Source organism: Grampus griseus (genome assembly GCF_964374135.1).
Source record: "Grampus griseus genome assembly, chromosome: 2".
In the NCBI taxonomy this organism is placed as follows: Eukaryota; Metazoa; Chordata; class Mammalia; order Artiodactyla; family Delphinidae; genus Grampus; species Grampus griseus.
In genome coordinates, this window is record NC_139018.1 from 106,453,783 (window position 1) to 106,472,348 (window position 18,566).

General features: G+C 39.7%; 1 protein-coding gene across 1 annotated transcript; it reads left to right on the plus strand.

Annotated features, from left to right (window-relative positions):
* The first annotated feature begins 13,864 nt into the window (after positions 1–13,864).
* LOC309819183 (protein jagunal homolog 1-like) lies at positions 13,865–14,981 on the plus strand. Its single transcript, XM_082649336.1, has one exon. It carries the CDS (start codon positions 13,951–13,953, stop codon positions 14,500–14,502), a length of 552 nt encoding a protein of 183 aa, XP_082505462.1. The 5' UTR covers positions 13,865–13,950; the 3' UTR covers positions 14,503–14,981.
* The last annotated feature ends 3,585 nt before the right edge of the window (positions 14,982–18,566 follow it).

Consider the following 18,566-nt stretch of genomic DNA (forward strand, 5'->3'; position numbering starts at 1 on the left):
TGTTTTATGAGAACATGGTAGGCCGTGCTTCTAAATATAATAATACATTGCACTGACTAACTATGATCATTTAACCAAAGTAAGCTATTGATTAATAGACTGTATTTTCCTCTAGTTTTTTCGTTCTCGATTTTGCTTGTTTGAAGCATTACATGACATTACATTTTTGAGCATAGATTATGTTTCTTTAATTAAAAATGAATTATTTTCCAACTTCCTGGGAAGATGATATAAAACCAAGAATCTTTGTGCAACTTCTGTAAGTCTTTCCTGGGCTCGAGGCTTTCCATGGGCTCTGCCCCAAGGCAGTGTTTACCAGCTGAGTGCTTGCTGCCGGACTAGTTGAGGTGAAGCCTGTTGTTCTATCTCTGAGCAGCTCTGCAGGTTGCTGAGTGATGTACCCTGGAACAAGCTTCACTGGAGCTGGCAGAAGTTTACGAAAAGCAGGAGGAAAACAAGCTAGTAGGGTGGTGTTGACGCTTATAATTTGCTCCTGTGATATTAACTAATACTTCTCCCCAGATGGTGTAGTGAAAAATTGGAAATACGACTAAAACTGCCAAATTCACGCTTTTAACATAGCCCATATAATCTTTAGATCTTGTAAATGTCTCTGGGTTTTGCTGACAGCTACAGCATTCCCTTTATAGGAATATCTAAGATCTTGGTTCAGCTTCCAAACAATGCTTTTTGTTTCCTTTGTAAAGAGCAGTTGTTCCCAGTTGATGGCTTTTAGGAAGATGATGGTGTGAAATGTAAATTCCCTACACATTTAAGTGAGAAGCTCAGTGAATCCCGTATGTGCAGTACAACCGCCAAAAGAAATAGAAGGAGCAAATGAGAGGGCTCACCAGTGACGTGACAGATGGGAGAATTTGACAATACTGTGGTGGGGAAGAATAACAGACATGTTTAAAATGGAAACGCAGCCAGTATTTTGGGTTAGCCACACATCATTCCAGGGACCAGAACCTTACATGTGAACTAGACCTTTATCAGAGAAATCCCCTCTCATGTTTAAATTATTTGAATTTTTCAATCTAGGGATTCAGGAGGAATAGGGTTTCTAGCAAGGCTGTAAACGGTCCCATAAGCAATTATAGTTATTCCGCTAAAGCTTACTTCAGCACTAATACCGATGTTTTTGCTGGGGTTTACAATTTTCCACCTTTTTACAAGATTTTCTTTAAACTAGGTGAGTCGTAGGAGATTCAAGGACATAGAGACTGAATAGTGAAATCTATTGTGCAGAGTTGAGGGGAACAAGATACCCACTGAACTGGGCTTCATTCCTATTGGAGCGTGGTGTTCTTTGATGAACAGGATAAGAAAAATATAGAGTTGGTTATTACTGTTGACATACACATCTCTTAAACGGATAGTCTGGTTAAATATTTGCTGATCTGTAAAGTATAGAAATATCTGAGAATATTAATATTACTCATGCTTGAGCTCTGAGGATGTCCTGTGTGCATTAATAGTTTAATATTAAGTAAGGAATCTGGGGTATTGTGACATCTCATTTATAAAAGCATCTCGGGCAGGAAGAAAATTTTCTTTGATGGTGAGACTGTTGTCTTAGCTTTATTTAATAGTTTATTTAATAATCCTTGATTACCTATGAATAGAGGAACTTTGTAATTCCTTATTTCTCTTGCGAGCATTGCCATAGTCAGCTTAGGCACTGTCATTGCAAGTAGCCTTGTTTGCCTAATGCCAAGGAAGCCCAGGGGGAGAGTAGTCTTCCTCTGTTGTGTGTATATATTGAGGTGTGCTTTATTTTTTTAATTTTTATTTTTTGTGTTTGTTATCTCTACTGAGCTTTCTGAGCCCTGATAGTATTTGGAGAGGAGCTGTTGGTGGTAATCTTGTTTGTATGTTCTCCTCCACACGGGGCTTTCTCAGTTTGGAGGGAAGTGTGGCTATAGTTAAAGCTGACCTTGGAATGTGAATGCTGTTGCAGCACCTGACTCTGTTGCCATGTGAGGAATTGAGATCAGTTTTGGTTCTCTAAGAAATTTGTGTTTATTTGTAACTCATCTGAATTAGCAGTTGTAATGGGAGGAGTTTCGTTACCCTTGATCCTAGCCTGTGTGACTGGCAATATAGTAGCAGCCTCTTTTCGAGCAGCTTAGTGAAAACATGGCTGAAAGGAATAAATGGTGTCTGAAGACTGTATAGAAGATGGCTTTTGTTCCCAATGTTAATATTTTTCTTCTCAAGCACATTTCCTTGTTTGCTGAGAGTGGCAGGTACACGTCAAAAATGCTAGGTGTCCTTATCCTGTAGAGTTGGTGCAGGATAAGGAGTCATGACAGAAGCTTCCTCTTACCTGGTCCTCTTCCTGATCGCCTCAAACTAGCCCCAAGACGTGGATTAATGGTCAGAGTGGACCTGAGGGCTCCGCGGAAGCCAGGGTGGCAGCCTGTCTCAGGCATCAGCAGCCCACTCCCTGGGACGAGCTCCTTGAGAGTGCTAGCTTTCTATTTGGCTAAGTGTTTCCTAGGCTGCACCATTCCTAACTCCAGGTAGATAGATGTCACAACAAAACAATCTCAAAGTTCTTTGCTTAGAGCACTTTGTTTATGATTGCGATGTTTACATTTCTCATTTAATAAAAGACTTTACTGCATTCCGTTATATTTTAGTGTTTAGAGGGGTGGGTACCGTCTCTATGTACAGTATGTATCGTTTTATATAAGTTATACTGTTATGTCATGTATACTTGCAATGTCAGACCTTGTGTCCCATACACAATGCAATAGATTCTTTCCAGAGCTGTATTTTTCAGTAAACAATAAAAAGATTGTTTGTCACTACTTGTTTCTCATGTTTCCTCTTCTTTGGAATAGTGTATCCTGCAGTATTTGTTTTACAATTTTTGTCTCGTATAAAACTTGGCTGTACATTATGTTATTTGTCACTGCTCAGCTCAGAGACTCTTTTCAAAGAGAAATCTTTGTTATCTGATTTAAAATTTATAAGGCCTGTTTCGTTTCTGTGTGTTCAGAAGCAGTTTGGTGCAGAGAAGTTCCTTGAGGTGTCATAAACCAAATGGAGGAGAATCCTCAAAGGTCCTGGAAGCCCTTGAAAAGTCTCCTAAGTAACTGTAAAATAGTGAATGTATAAACCATCATGGAATACTGGCTGAAGGTGGGAGTTGGTTGACTAGGAGAGTACAATTTAGTTTCTACCCAGTGACCCCGAGCAGCCTGTAGAGTCGTTTTGTTTTTTCTTCCCTTGGTGAGGAGTCAGTGCAGCTAAGGGGCTGAGCATGGCCTTCACCGTCAGACACGCTACACAGAGAATTGTTAGGGCCTGAAACGCAAAACCATGTGATGCCTTTTCACTCTGGTTTGAAATGAGGCTGCTCCAGGTTTATGTTAATTGTATTATTAGATGAAATATCCTCAGGAATCAAGGACTCGTTGGTCTAACTTGTAATGGAAAAGGGGCACATTCCTCAGGTAACAGCCCAGATTCACGTACAATTTCTTTGGCCGTTCCACACTGAAATCGTGGCTCTAGTTTAATTGTTATTTGTTTGATATTTAGTTGGAAAAGGGATTTCCCTGTGACCAGCCTCAACATATGAGAAACCCCCAATGGAAAGAACTACATATTTTCCCTTTGCCTTATTGAAAATGCTGAATAGAAGGAACCACTCACCTGGCTTATGGTCTCAGCCTTAGTAAAAGAATTGGGGATTTGATATATTCTAAGGGGACGACAGTAGATTATGAGCCCTGAGTGGGTCCTGGCTTTAAGGTTCAATAATTAGTAGGTGGTACTTGTTGCTTAAGTGTGGGTCACTGTAAATCCTGCTTATACCTAATAGTATATCCATACATATTTTCTGTGCTTGAGCAAAATCAGAGGTGGAGTCTACAGCGTTTAATCAGGGCTTACCATGCACAGAACATTGTGTTAGATACTTTATCTTGTGTGTGTGTGTGTGTGTGTGTGTGTGTGTGTGTGTGTGTGTGTGTGTGAGAGAGAGAGAGAGAGAGAGAGAGAGAGGTACTTTAAAAGGATGGAAAAGAAAAAGATGGTGAGATCTTTGTTTTTAGGAAATATATAAGGCAGCTACAAATGCACTACAAGTTAGGAAATAATATAGAATAGCTCGAATACATAAGATGATACTTAAAATTTGGGGAGTGGATGAAGGGCAGGTGGATCATGGAGTTATGTCAAAAGGAAAAGGTGGGGACTGAGGGCTGAACCCTGAGGCACTCCACTTGACAGGTAGGAAAGGGCAGGTGGGGTCATCACTGAGGAAAGAAGGAAAAGCAGGGGAGTGTGGTGGCCTGAGAGCCAGGGGGAAGTATGTCAACTGCTGCTGAGCAATGAGTAAGATGTGAGGAGTAGGACCTGATTGCTGCACATGGAGAGATGGAATTTTCTGGTGACTTTGATAAAAGCAATTTTAGTGTAGGGGTGAACATCTAAATGGAGTGGGTTATAGAGATTGGGAGATAAGGAAGTAGCCACAGCACGTAGAGTACAGATAACCGTATAATTATGGTAGGGGAATGGGATGATAGCCTGAGGAGGATGTGACGGCAAGAGACGGCATTCTTCTTTTCTTTTCTTTTTTCTCTCTGACATTGTACTGTAACAGCATGTTTATATGAAGATGGGGATGATTCAGTGGAAAGGGAAACATTGATGCAATAGAGGGGATAGTTGCCAAAGCAAAGTCCCTAAGGAGAGAATAGAGTGGGAAGTTTTTTAGCATTAAATGCTTACATTAGATAAGTTAAAATGTTTAAAAGCAAGAGCTTAAACTTCTACTTAAGAAACTAGAAACAGAGGAGCAAACTAAAGCTAGAATAAGCCGAAGAAAGGAAGTAGCGAAGAGAATAGCAGAAGTCAGATAGAAGGCAGAAAAAACAATGGAGCAATCAGTAAAAGGAAACTGGTTCTTTGAGAAAATCAGTACAATTGGTAAAGCGGTGTCCAGATAGATAAGGAAAAAAAAGAGGGCACAAATGATGAGTATCAGGAATAAGTGGAGACATCAATACAGCCTCTACATTATTAAGTAAAATGGGAATATTATGAATAGCTTAAAGGCAGTAAATTAAAAATTTAAATGAAGTAGACAGATTCCTTTGTAAAAAAGCTCACTCAAGAACTAGAAAATCTGACTATTGCTATATTGCTTCAGAGTGTTTTTTCTTGCCTTGTAATGTGCCTTGTGATTATTTATTGAAAGCTGTACATTATGTATTAGGTAACAGGAACTGAAGTAAATAGGCCTTTAGTGTAAGTTTTATGTCAGTCTGGGCAAAAGCTGGACTATATTTAATGTTTGCTGCAGCTCTAAGTACCAGAGTCTTCAAGTTCCTCTAGTGTCCTTGTTGTTGTCTCCCCTCTTGACTTTGGGCTTCCCCTGTGCTCCTTCTCAAAGAAAGTCTATGTCTTGCAGATCTTTGAACTGTAACCCACTGTTTTTATATTGGAGCCCTACTGAGGTGGCAGTAAGGTTGGTGTGGGAGAGGGGCCATGTCCTATAATCTTAAGACTAAATCTCAGTTTTTTGATGGGGCTACATCTCTTAACTAAGCATCTCTTAGTTCTTTTCCTCCCCTTAGGTGAGACAGGAAGGCTAACGGGGGCTGGAGTGGGAGAAGTGCCCTTCTTCTAGGTGGGATAAGGCTCTTGTACTGTCTTTTCTCCTAGAAAGTAGGCCTTTGTTATGGAGAATGCTCTGGGCATATTTTACTTTTTTTTTTTCTTTCTTAAAAAATAAATTACTTATTTAATTTTGGCTGTGTTGGGTCTTCGTTGCTGCGTGCAGGCTTTCTCTAGTTGCGGCAAGCGGGGGCTACTCTTCATTGCGGTATGCGGGCTTCTCATTGCGGTGGCTTCTCTTGTGGAGCACGGGCTCTAAGCATGTGGGCTTCAGTAGTTGTGGCACGCGGGCTCAGTAGTTGTGGCACACGGGCTTAGTTGCTCCACGGCATGTGGGATCTTCCCAGACCAGGTATCGAACCCGTGTCGCCTGCATTTGCAGGAGGATTCTTAACCACTGCGCCACCAGGGAAGTCCCTCTGGGCATATTTTACAATGATTATCCTTACCCTCTCCCTGCCAGAGCCACAGGGAGCTCTTCATTGAGAATTTGGCAGGGCTCCTGGAGGTAAAACCCTCAAAAGTGTGGGGCTCTTAAGACTCTGTTCTAGTCTTAGGAATTTCTCACTTTTAAGCTATTCCATACTTAGGCTCTAGCAATTTGTCAAAATTAGCATTTAGGTGTCCCTACCTGTTTATGGCTCCACCGACTTCTGCTCTAGGTAAGCAAATCTCAGCTGTGGCACTCTGGATTCACCTGTCTCTCCAGATTTCAGGATGATGGCTTGTCTTGAGACCTCAGTTCTCTAATGGGGGTGAGAAATATTACTGATTTTCAGTTTGTTTAGTGTTTTCTTTTTCTTTTTTTTTAACATCTTTATTGGAGTATAATTGCTTTACAATGTGTTTAGTGTTTTCTTATTGTAAGTGTGAGAATGACAGCTTTCAAGCTCTTTACATGTTGGAGCTAACCAGAAATCCCCAAAATCTATTAAAGACATTGAATTTGCAGTTTATATAAAGAAATTCCTAGAAGGCTTCACTGAAGAATTCTACCAAACTTTAATAAAACAAACAAAAAGAAAGGAGATATGTTATAAAACTGTAGTAATCAAAACAGTATGGTATTGGCATAAAAACAGACACATAGAACCATAAAAATTCTAGAAGAAAACATAGACAGTACTCTCTTTGACATCAGTTTTAGTAGTATTTTTTTGGATATGTCTCAAGGGAGACAAAAGCAAAAATAAACAGGACCACATCAAACTAAAAAGCTTTTGCACAGCAAAGGAAACTATCAACAAAATGAAAAGGCCACTTACTGAATGGGAGAAGATATTTGCAAATAATATATCTGATAAAGGGTTAATATCCAAAATATATAAAGAACTCATAAAACTCAACATCAACATATGTATGTGTGTGTGTGTGTGTGTGTGTGTGTGTGTGTGTGTGTGTGTGTATGTATGTATGTATCACATCTTCTTTGCCCATTCATCTACTGATAGGCACTTGGGTTGCTTCCATATCTGGGCTATTATAAATGCTGCAATGAAAAAAGAAAAAAGAACACCCCCCCCCCACAAACAATCCAATTAAAAAAACAGGCAGAGGATCTGAAAAGACATTTTTCCAAAGAAGGCATTCAGCTGGCCAACAGGCACATGAAAAGATGCTCAACATCACTAATCATCAGGGAAATGCAAATCAAAACCACAGTGATATATCACCTTACACCTGTCAGAATGGCTGTCGTCAAAAAGACCTCAAATAACTAGTGTTGGCAAGGATTTGGAGAAAAGGGAGCCCTTCTGCATGGTTGGTGAGTGTAAATTGGTGCAGCCACTATGGAAAACAGGATGGAGGTTCCTCAAAAAATTAAAAATAGAACTACCATATGATCCAGCAGTTCTACTCCTTGGTATTTATCCAAAGAAAACAAAAACACTAATTAGAAAAGATATATGCACCCCTGTGTTCATTGCAGCATTTGCAATAGACAAGATATGGAAGCAACCCAAGTGCCTATCAGTAGATGAATGGGTGAAGAAGATGTGATACATACACACACACACAGACACACACACACACAGACACACACACACACACACACACACACACACACACACACACACACCATGGAATATTATTCAGCCATAAAAAGAATGAAATCTTGCCATAACAGAGTTATAGATACAGAGAACAAAACAGGTGGTTAGAGGAGAGGGGGCTGGGGAGAGGAAGGAAATAGGTGAGGGAGAGTAAGAGGTATAAACTTCCAGTTTCAAAATAAATGAGTCATGGATATGAAATGTACAGTGTGAGGAATATAGTCAATAGCTATGTAATATCTTTGGGTGGTGACACACTGTAACTAGATTTATTGTGGTGATTATTTTGAAGTGTATAGAAATAACAAATCACTACATTGTGTAACAGGAACTAACATAGTGTTATAGGTCAGCTATACTTCAAAAACAAGCAAACAAACATAGAAACAAATGGAAAAAGATCAGGTATATGGTTATCAGAGGTGGGCAGTGGGGGGAGGGGGAATTGGATGAAAGCAGTCAAAAAGTACTATAGACTTGCAGTTTTAAGATAAATAAGTGCTAGGGATATAATGTACAACATGATAAATATAATTAACATTGCTGTACATTATATATGGAAGTTAAGAGAGTAAATCCTAAGAGTTCTCATCACACACACAAATTTTTTTCTGTTTCTGTAATTTTGTGTCTATATGAGATGATGGGTGTTCACTAAACTTACGGTGATAATCATTTTCATGATGTATGTAAGTCACATCATTATACCATACATATTAAATTTATACAGTGCTGTATGTCAATTAATCTCAGTAAAATGAAAAAAAAATTGTTTAGCATATGGTAGAAACAGCACGTTGCTGTTTGTCATGTTTAGCGTGTTGTAAGCAGACAACTCAGTACAATCCTTTTGGGTGGTAATTTAGCAAAATTTGTAAAATATCTATAAAATTTTGAGATGTGCGTTTTGTGAACCAGCAGTTGCTTTTCTAGGAATTTATGTTCCAGAAATACATCTGAATACATAGGATCTTGTAATAGTCTTGTAACTGTAAGGAATTTGCAATGAATGTCTTTCAACAGAGCTTGGTGTCCAATTGCAGAACGCTTTACAGCCATTAGAAAGAATGAGAATATTTGGAATATGTTAGAAAACAAAAGCAAGGTATAGACCATTCTTCCATTCAATAAATATTTTTTATGCCAGACATTGTGCTAGATACCAAGAATACAATAGTGAAAGTAGGTAAGATCTGTTTATTAAATATTTAAAAGTGCATGTTAACACACAAACATACAAAACTATGACTATTTTGGGAGTTAGGATTATGGGGGACTTTTGGCTTTATTCATAATTAAATATTTGTATTTTTTAATGAGCATATATTATTTGTTTTAATATGGAAAACCTCTTATTTAAATAAAATATTGGTCACAGCATTATTTATAGTAGCAAAAAGCTAGAAGAAAAGTATTAATGTTTAACACTAAGGAAAAGTTTAGACCACCAAATCCATCCAAAGAAACATTATCCAGCAAATAAAAATTAGGTTTATAAATATTAAATAACAATATGCTATCATGTTAATTACTTAAGGACTTTTTAAAAGTATCAATACATAGAAAAAATATCTGAGAGAAAAACACAAAAACATTAGTAGCATCTGCATTAGCGAAGAGGTGACTTTAAATACACTTTCCATTTCTCTGCATTTCTGAGTTTCCTTTTTTTTTCCACACACACACTGTATTTTATTTTTACAAGAGATAAATAAACTGACGCCAAGCATTGTAAATGGATGACCACAACAAAAGCAACAACGATTGCAATTACCCAACACGAAACACACTCATACTATGTCATAATATTGGCATTGAGTCCAGTAATCCTCCACTGTAACAGCTCCTTTACTTTGCAGTGAAAATTGATTTGTATATTTTTTGCCTCTGAGTCCTTGTGGGATTTTTTTTTAATATTCAAACAGAAAATCACAAAAATTATAATCATCCTCATCAGTTCACTCAGTCCCATGTAATTAATTTTTTTTATCTTGATCTTTTGTTAGCACTTTTATGAATTCATCAGTTTTCCATTAGAGTTCTGAAAAGGCTTATTCATTCAGTTCAGCAGTATAGTCAGTTACCAGAAAGCTGTACCTGTCAGAGTCTTTTCCATGAATTCCTTGAAGATGAAACCCTTTTATAGGAACATTTTTGCAAAAGCATTAGAATACACCCAGAACTGTCTGCAAATGACAAAAGACTTAAAAATGACCACAGTTAAAGATTTGATGAAAGTTCATAATAATGCAATTGACAAGAAAATTTAGAGATATACATTTTAAAGTAATAACTAGAATTATGACTTACAACATTATACCAGAACATATAAGATTTTTAGAAATTTCATGTAATGTCTGAAACATTTATATTAACATATTTCCATACAAATAACCCAAAGAAAGTTTAGTATTAGTTGTTTTGTTGGTTGGTTTGTTTGTTTTTTTATACTGCAGGTTCTTATTAGTCATCTGTTTTATACACATCAGTGTATACATGTCAATTCCAATTGCACAATTCAGCACACCACCACCACCACCCCACCGCGGTTTTCCCCTCTTGGTGTCCATACGTTTGTTGTCTACATCTGTGTCTCAGCTTCTGCCCTGCAAACTGGTTCATCTGTACCATTTTTCTAGGTTCCACATACAGAGCATATATTATTTATGTAGTCAGACAAAACCATAATCTAACCACTTCTAGGATTTCTTATTGTCCTTATTAGAAAGTGTATATCATAAAAGGCGTTTCACACTCTGATCCCAACCACTTTCCTGCCCCCCACCATTCCCTGTCCTCCCTTCCCAGACATTTTCAAACACATCCCTGAGGCCTCTGTTTACGATGCACCATGAGCTCTCAAACCTCCACATCTTTGTTCTTGTTTTTCGCTCCAGGTAGAAAGCATCGTATTCCTCCTTCAAGGTCCTGCTCAAGTGTCAGTCTTTGTGAAGTCTTTCCTGATTAGACTTAGAAAAACAAGTGGCTTTTTCCACTGTGATTCCTTAACACGTATATATTTTTAAGTCAAGGAATAATTTACATACAGTAAAATGCACTGATCTGAAGCATACAATTGGATGAGTCTTGACAAATGTGTACACCTGTGTAACCACCACCCCAGCAAGCTATAGAACGTTTCCTGTTCCCCAGGTGGTTCCCTTGCTTCCTTCCTAGTCAATCCACGTACCTTCCACAGAGGCAGCTGCTGGTTCCAACTTCTATCACCGTGGATTACTTTCACTTTTGAACTTCATAAAAATGGAATAACATAAAGTGTACTCTTGTATCTGACTTCTTTCCTCCGCATAATTTTCTGAGATTCATGTCTTGGGGTATATCAATAAGTTGTAACTTTTTGCTGAATGGTATTCCATCTTATGGATGTACAGTTTGTTTAGTCCTTCTCCTGTTAATAGACACATAGCATCTTTTCATACCACTCTTCTATATATTATGGTCAATGTTTTCTGTCTGTCTCCCTAAATGAGATTGTGATACCAATTATCTGTCTGAATCATGGTTGCACTTAATTTGTGCCTAGCAAACAGTGGTTGCTCATTAAATCTTTGCTTTTGAATAAGGAGGTATGAGAAAGAAAGTCAATTGGAAATTACTTTGAATGATAGAAGAGAGATAAAGGAAAACGCTGTTTCCTTATAACACTTCTGACACCAGAAGTGTGGGTTTCTCCACACCAAGCAATTCTCCAGTCCTCAGTGGACACCAACTGGCTGTTCTACAATTTAACTCAATTCTGACACTAACTGTCCAGAAATATTGCAGACCCCACAGGTTAGGGACTCAATCCCACAAGCCTGCCCCCACTTTAGACAATTGCAAGTCCCAGGTTGTCATTTGTACTTCTGACTGTAAATTACAGGTTCCCATGACTCCCTCCTCAGGTCTGATAATTTGCTAGAAAACTCAGGTAAACATTTACTTACATTTGCCAGTTTATTATAAAGGATATTAACAAGGGATATATTAACAAGGGATTATTATAAAGGATATTATAAAGGATATTAACAAAGGATATTAACAGCCAGATAAAGAGGTCCATACGTCAACGTATGAAGAAAGGGCACAAGGCTTCCATGCCCTAGCTCTGGGTGCACCACTATCCCAGCACTTGTGTGATGGGAGCATTCTGAATCCCATTGTTTAGGGTTTTTATGGAGGTCCCATTATGCAGATGTGATTGATTAAATCATTCCCCATTGGTGTTTTCTTCTTTTTTTAATAGATTTATTTATTTATTTATTTATTGGCTGTGTTGGGTCTTTGTTGCTGCTTGCGGGCTTTCTCTAGTTGTGGCGAGCGGGGGCTACTTTTTGTTGTGGTGCGCGGGCTTCTCATTGCGGTGGCTTCTCTTTGTTGCGAAGCACAGGCTCTAGGCACGCGGGCTTCAGTAGTTGTGGCATGCGGGCTCAGTAGTTGTGGCTTGCAGGCTCTAGAGCGCAGGCTCAGTAGTTGTGGTGCACGGGCTTAGTTGCTCCACGACATGTGGGATCTTCCCAGACCAGGGCTTGAACCCGTGTCCCCTGCATTGGCAGGTAGATTCTTAACCACGGTGCCACCAGGGAAGTCCCACCCCCCACACACACACTGGTGATTGAGCTCAATTCCCAGCCTCTCTCCCCTCCCTGGAGGCTGGGGGTGGGGCTGAAAATTCTAACCCTCTAGTCACATGGTTGGTTCCTCAGCCCCCATCCTCCAAGCTTCATCACCTCTTTAGCATCAGCTGAGGTGTGGCTTAAAAGGGCTTCTTATGAATAACATTTAGGAGCTTTGTGCCAGGAACCAAAGACAAAGACCAAGTACATATTTCGTATTATATCCCAGTATCACAGGAGATTAATCCAGATTTCACCCAGTGGCTAAGAGGGAGTGATGAGCTGCTGACCATGCTTGTTCTCCATGAAAACGATGTACCATATTCAGGAAAGCTTTTCAAATGGTTATGTGTCGAGTGGTTGGGAAGGAGAGAAACTAAGATGCATGAGACCTGTTGTTGGATGTCTAGGTAGCTTGGGAAACTAGTTTCAGCAGATGAACTAATGGGTTATGTTACCTGCCTCACCAGAAGAGTCTTTGCTTCTTTCAGAGAAGCTGGTCAACTCTGTCATCACCAGCACAGAGTTGCTATAGAGGTCTCAGTGTGCCCTTGAACCCGTAGGCCCTGTGTTTATTGTCTTCATAGTGGGTGATTAAAAGTTAATATTTGAAACAAGTGATCTCGAGCAGAAATAATGACTTTGACTTACAGTGTGGAGAGGTCATAGTGGCCATGTGAGTAGAGATCATGCTCCTTCTTGGGCTCCCACCCACAGGACAAGTCCCAGAGAAGTGTGCCAGGCCTGGCCAGGCTTCTCCTTCTTGATCGACCAAGGGGATAAGCTCTGAATGGAAATGCCAGGATGGGGCAGGATGTTATTTGGCTGTGTAGTTCTTCTTCTTCTCCTTCTTCTCCCCCTCCCCCTCCCCTTCCTCCCTTTCTTCTTCTTTTTTTTTTTTTTCTCTTTTATTTATCAGAAACATATCACATTAAATTTTATTCTTACTCAACAAATCCACTGCTTGGATGACTCTCTAAAGAAGATGTCCTCTTTTTTATTTTTTCCTTTATTTTTTCGAGCTTTACTGAGATATAATTGATGTATAACAGTGTGTAATTTTTTTGTTTTTACATCTATATTGGGGTATAATTGCTTTACAATGGTGTGTTAGTTTCTGCTTTATAACAAAGTGAATCAGTTATACATATACATATGTTCCCGTATCTCTTCCCTCTTGTGTCTCCCTCCCTCCCACCCTCCCTACCCCACCTCTCCAGGTGGTCACAAAGCACCAAGCTGATCTCCCTGTGCTATGCGGCTGCTTCCCACTAGCTATCTACCTTACGTTTGATAGTGTATATATATCCATGCCACTCTCTCACTTTGTCACAGCTTACCCTTCCCCCTCCCCATATCCTCAAGTCCATTCTTTAGTAGGTCTGTGCCTTTATTCCCGTATTACCCCTAGGTTCTTCATGACATTTTTTTTTCTTAGATTCCATATATATGTGTTAGTATACGGTAGTTGTCTTTCTCTTTCTGACTTACTTCACTCTGTATGACAGACTCTAGGTCCATCTACCTCATTACAAATAGCTCGGGAGCTGAGGCGGCGCGCTTAGGGTTGGCAGGCATGTTAGCGCTCTAGTAGCTGCAGCTGGTCGGCGTGAGGGGCTCCAGGGCTCTGGGTAGGGAAGATGGCGTCTCGGGCAGGCCCGCGAGCGGCCAGCACCGACGGCAGCGACTTTCAGCACCGGGAGCGCGTCGCCACACACTACCAGATGAGTGTGACCCTCAAGTATGAAATCAAGAAGCTGATCTACGTGCATCTGGTCATATGGCTGCTGCTGGTTGCCAAGATGAGTGTGGGGCACCTGAGGCTCTTGTCGCATGATCAGGTGGCCATGCCCTATCAGTGGGAGTACCCCTATTTGCTGAGCATTGTGCCCTCCCTCTTGGGCCTCCTCTCCTTCCCCCGCAACAACATTAGCTACCTGGTGCTCTCCATGATCAGCATGGGGCTCTTTTCCATCGCTCCCCTCATATATGGCAGCATGGAGATGTTCCCTGCTGCACAGCAGCTCTACCGCCATGGCAAGGCCTACCGCTTCCTCTTTGGTTTTTCTGCCGTCTCCGTCATGTATCTGGTGTTGGTGCTGGTGGTCCAAGTGCATGCCTGGCAGTTATACTACAGCAAGAAGCTCCTGGACTCTTGGTTCACCAGCACACAGGAGAAGAAGCGTAAATGAAGCCTGCTTGATGAACTGCTGTGTGAGGTGAAGCCTGGGCCTCCCATCCAGTGGAGTGAGAGGGTAGAGGAGCTGTTCTAAAACCTCCTTCGGTGATTTTGGCAGCTGCGATGTTGACAACTAGTGCAAACTAGGTCCAAGTTCTGCAAAGCTCCTTCTGTTGCCATCAGCTGGCAGCAAAACTATGTTTAATTTACTCCTGGTTGGTGGAACTGGGTGATCAGCAGCTGTGAAACAAATTTCAGCTGGTTAAAGTTGAGATCCTTCTGAGTTTTTCATCCTTGCCTCTTTTTGGTCATTCTCTCTGCTTCCATCCATCACCCCTTAGCCACCGAGACTGGAGGAGATAGGGAATAAATCACATTCTACTTCAATCTATGAGTCATGGGGCAGGAAACATTTGAGAGGCTGCTCCCCTTGCAGGCTGTGGTCTCTACTGTGAAGCGTTTTAATTAAAAAGAACCTCAATAAAGTTACAACTGCCTTGTCAAAAAAAAAAAAAAAAAAAAAACAAATAGCTCAATTTTGTTTCTTTTTATGGCTGAGTAATATTCCATTGTATATATGTGCCACATTTTCTTTATCCATTCATCTGATGTTGGACACTTAGGTTGCTTCCATGTCCTGGCTATTGTAAATAGAGCTGCAATGAACATTTTGGTACATGACTCTTTTTGAATTATGGTTTTCTCAGGGTGTATGCCCAGTAGTGGGATCACTGGGTCATATGGTAGTTCTATTTTTAGTTTTTTAAGGAACCTCCATACTGTTCTCCATAGTGGCTGTACCAATTCATATTCCCACCAGCAGTGCAGGAGTGTTCCCTTTTCTCCACACCCTCTCCAGCATTTATTGTTTCTAGATTTTTTGATGATGGCCATTCTGACTGGTGTGAGATGATATCTCATTGTAGTTTTGATTTGCATTTCTCTAGTGATTAGTGATGTTGAGCATTTTTTTTTTTTTTTGATGTTGGGGGTAGGAGTTAATTAATTAATTTATTTTTGGCTGTGTTGGGTTTTTGTTTCTGTGTGAGGACTTTCTCTAGTTGTGGCAAGCAGGGGCCACTCTTCATCGCGATGCACACCTCTCACTATCGCGGCCTCTCTTGTTGCAGAGCACAGGCTCCAGACGCGCAGTCTCAGTAGTTGTGGCTCACGGGCCCAGTTGCTCCGCGGCATGTGTGATCTTCCCAGACCAGGGCTCGAACCCGTGTCCCCTGCATTGGCAGGCAGACTCTCAACCACTGCACCACCAGGGAAGCCCTGAGCATTCTTTCATATGTTTGTTGGCAATCTGTATATCTTCGTTGGAGAAATGTCTACTTACGTCTTCTGCCCATTTTTGGATTGAGTTGTTTGTTTTTTTGATATTGAGCTGCATGAACTGCTTGTAAATTTTGGAGATTAATCCTTTGTCAGTTGCTTCATTTGCAAATATTTTCTCCCATTCTGAGGGTTGTCTTTTGGTCTTCTTTATGGTTTCCTTTGCTGTGCAAAAGCTTTGAAGTTTCATTAGGTCCCATTTGTTTGTTTTTGTTTTTATTTCCATTTCTCTAGGAGGTGGGTCAAAAAGGATCTTGCTGTGATTTATGTCGAGTGTCCTGCCTATGTTTTCCTCTAAGAGTTTGATAGTTTCTGGCCTTACATTTAGGTCTTTAATCCATTTTGAGCTTATTTTTGTGTATGGTGTTAGGGAGTGATCTAATCTCATACTTTTACATGTAGCTGTCCAGTTTTCCCAGCACCACTTATTGAAGAGGCTGTCCTTTCTCCACTGTACATTCCTGCCTCCTTTATCAAAGATAAGGTGACCATATGTGCGTGGGTTTATCTCTGGGCTTTCTATCCTGTTCCATTGATCTATCTTTCTGTTTTTATGCCAGTACCATACTGCCTTGATTACTGTAGCTTTGTAGTATAGTCTGAATTCAGGGAGCCTGATTCCTCCAGCTCCGTTTTTCGTTCTCAAGATTGCTTTGGCTATTCGGGGTCTTTTGTGTTTCCATACAAATTGTGAAATTTTTTGTTCTAGTTCTGTGAAAAATGCCAGTGGTAGTTTGATAGGGATTGCATTGAATCTGTAGATTGCTTTGGGTAGTAGAGTCATTTTCACAATGTTGAGTCTTCCAATCCAAGAACATGGTATATCTCTCCATCTATTTGTATCATCTTTAATTTCTTTCATCAGTGTCTTATAATTTTCTGCATACAGGTCTTTTGTCTCCTTAGGTAGGTTTGTTCCTAGATATTTTATTCTTTTTGTTGCAGTCGTAAATGGGAGTGTTTTCTTGATTTCACTTTCAGATTTTTCATCATTAGTATATAGGAATGCCAGAGATTTCTGTACATTAATTTTGTATCCTGCTACTTTACCAAATTTATTGATTAGCTCTAGTAGTTTTCTGGTCGCATCTTTAGGATTCTCTATGTATAGCATCATGTCATCTGCAAACAGTGACAGCTTTACTTCTTCTTTTCTGATTTGGATTCCTTTTATTTCTTTTTCTTCTCTGATTGCTGTGGCTAAAACTTCCAAAACTATGTTGAATAAGAGTGGTGAGAGTGGGCAACCTTGTCTTGCTCCTGATCTTAGTGGGAATGCTTTCAGTTTTTCACCATTGAGGATGATGTTGGCTGTGGGTTTGTCATATATGGCCTTTATTATGTTGAGGAAAGTTCCCTCTATGCCTACTTTCTGCAGGGTTTTTATCATAAATGGGTGTTGAATTTTGTCAAAAGCTTTCTCTGCATCTATTGAGATGACCATATGGTTTTTCTCCTTCAATTTGTTAATTTGGTGTATCACGTTGATTGATTTGTGTATATTGAAGAATCCTTGCATTCCTGGAATAAACCCCACTTGATCATGGTATATGATCCTTTTAATGTGTTGTTGGATTCTGTTTGCTAGTATTTTGTTGAGGATTTTTGCATCTATGTTCATCAGTGATATTGGCCTGTAGTTTTCTTTCTTTGTGACATCCTTGTCTGGTTTTGGTGTCAAGGTGATGGTGGCCTCGTAGAATGAGTTTGGGAGTGTTCCGCCCTCTGCTATATTTTGGAAGAGTTTGAGAAGCATAGGTGTTAGCTCTTCTCTAAGTGTTTGACAGAATTCGCCTGTGAAGCCATCTGGTCCTGGGCTTTTGTTTGTTGGAAGATTTTTAATCACAGTTTCAATTTCAGTGCTTGTGATTTGTCTGTTCATATTTTCTATTTCTTCCTGATTCAGTCTTGGCAGGTTGTGCATTTCTAAGAATTTGTCCATTTCTTCCAGGTTGTCCATTTTATTGGTATAGAGTTGCTTGTAGTAATCTCTCATGATCTTCTGTATTTCTGCAGTGTCAATTGTTACTTCTCCTTTTTCATTTCTAATTCTATTGATTTGAGTCTTCTCCCTTTTTTTTCTTGATGAGTCTGACTAATGGTTTATCAATTTTGTTTATCTTCTCAAAGAACCAGCTTTTAGTTTTATTGATCTTTGCTACCGTTTCCTTCTTTTCTTTTTCATTTATTTCTGATCTGATCTTTATGATTTCTTTCCTTCTGCTAACTTTGGGGGTTTTTTGTTCTTCTTTCTCTAATTGCTTTAGGTGCAAGTTTAGGTTGTTTATTCGAGATGTTTCCTGTTTCTTAAGGTAGGATTGTATTGCTATAAACTTTCCTCTTAGAACTGCTTTTGCTGCATCCCGTAGGTTTTTGGTTGTCATGTCTCCATTGTCATTTGTTTCTAGGTATTTTTTGATTTTCTCTTTGATTTCCTCAGTGATCACTTGTTATTAAGTAGTGTATTGTTTAGCCTCCATGTGTTTGTATTTTTTACAGATCGTTTCCTGTAATTGATATCTAGTCTCATAGTGTTGTGGTCGGAAAAGATACTTGATACAGTTTAATTCTCTTAAATTTACCAAGGCTTGGTCTGTAACCCAAGATATGATCTATCCTGGAGAATGTTCCATGAGCACTTGAGAAAAATGTGTATTCTGTTGTTTTTGGATGGAATGTCCTATAAATATCAATTAAGTCCCTCTTGTTTAATGTATCATTTAAAGCTTGTGTTTCCTT

Excerpts from the sequence above, each read along its gene's own strand:
- LOC309819183 (XM_082649336.1), top strand. The coding sequence starts at position 13,951 with ATGGCGTCTCGGGCAGGCCCGCGAGCGGCCAGCACCGACGGCAGCGAC.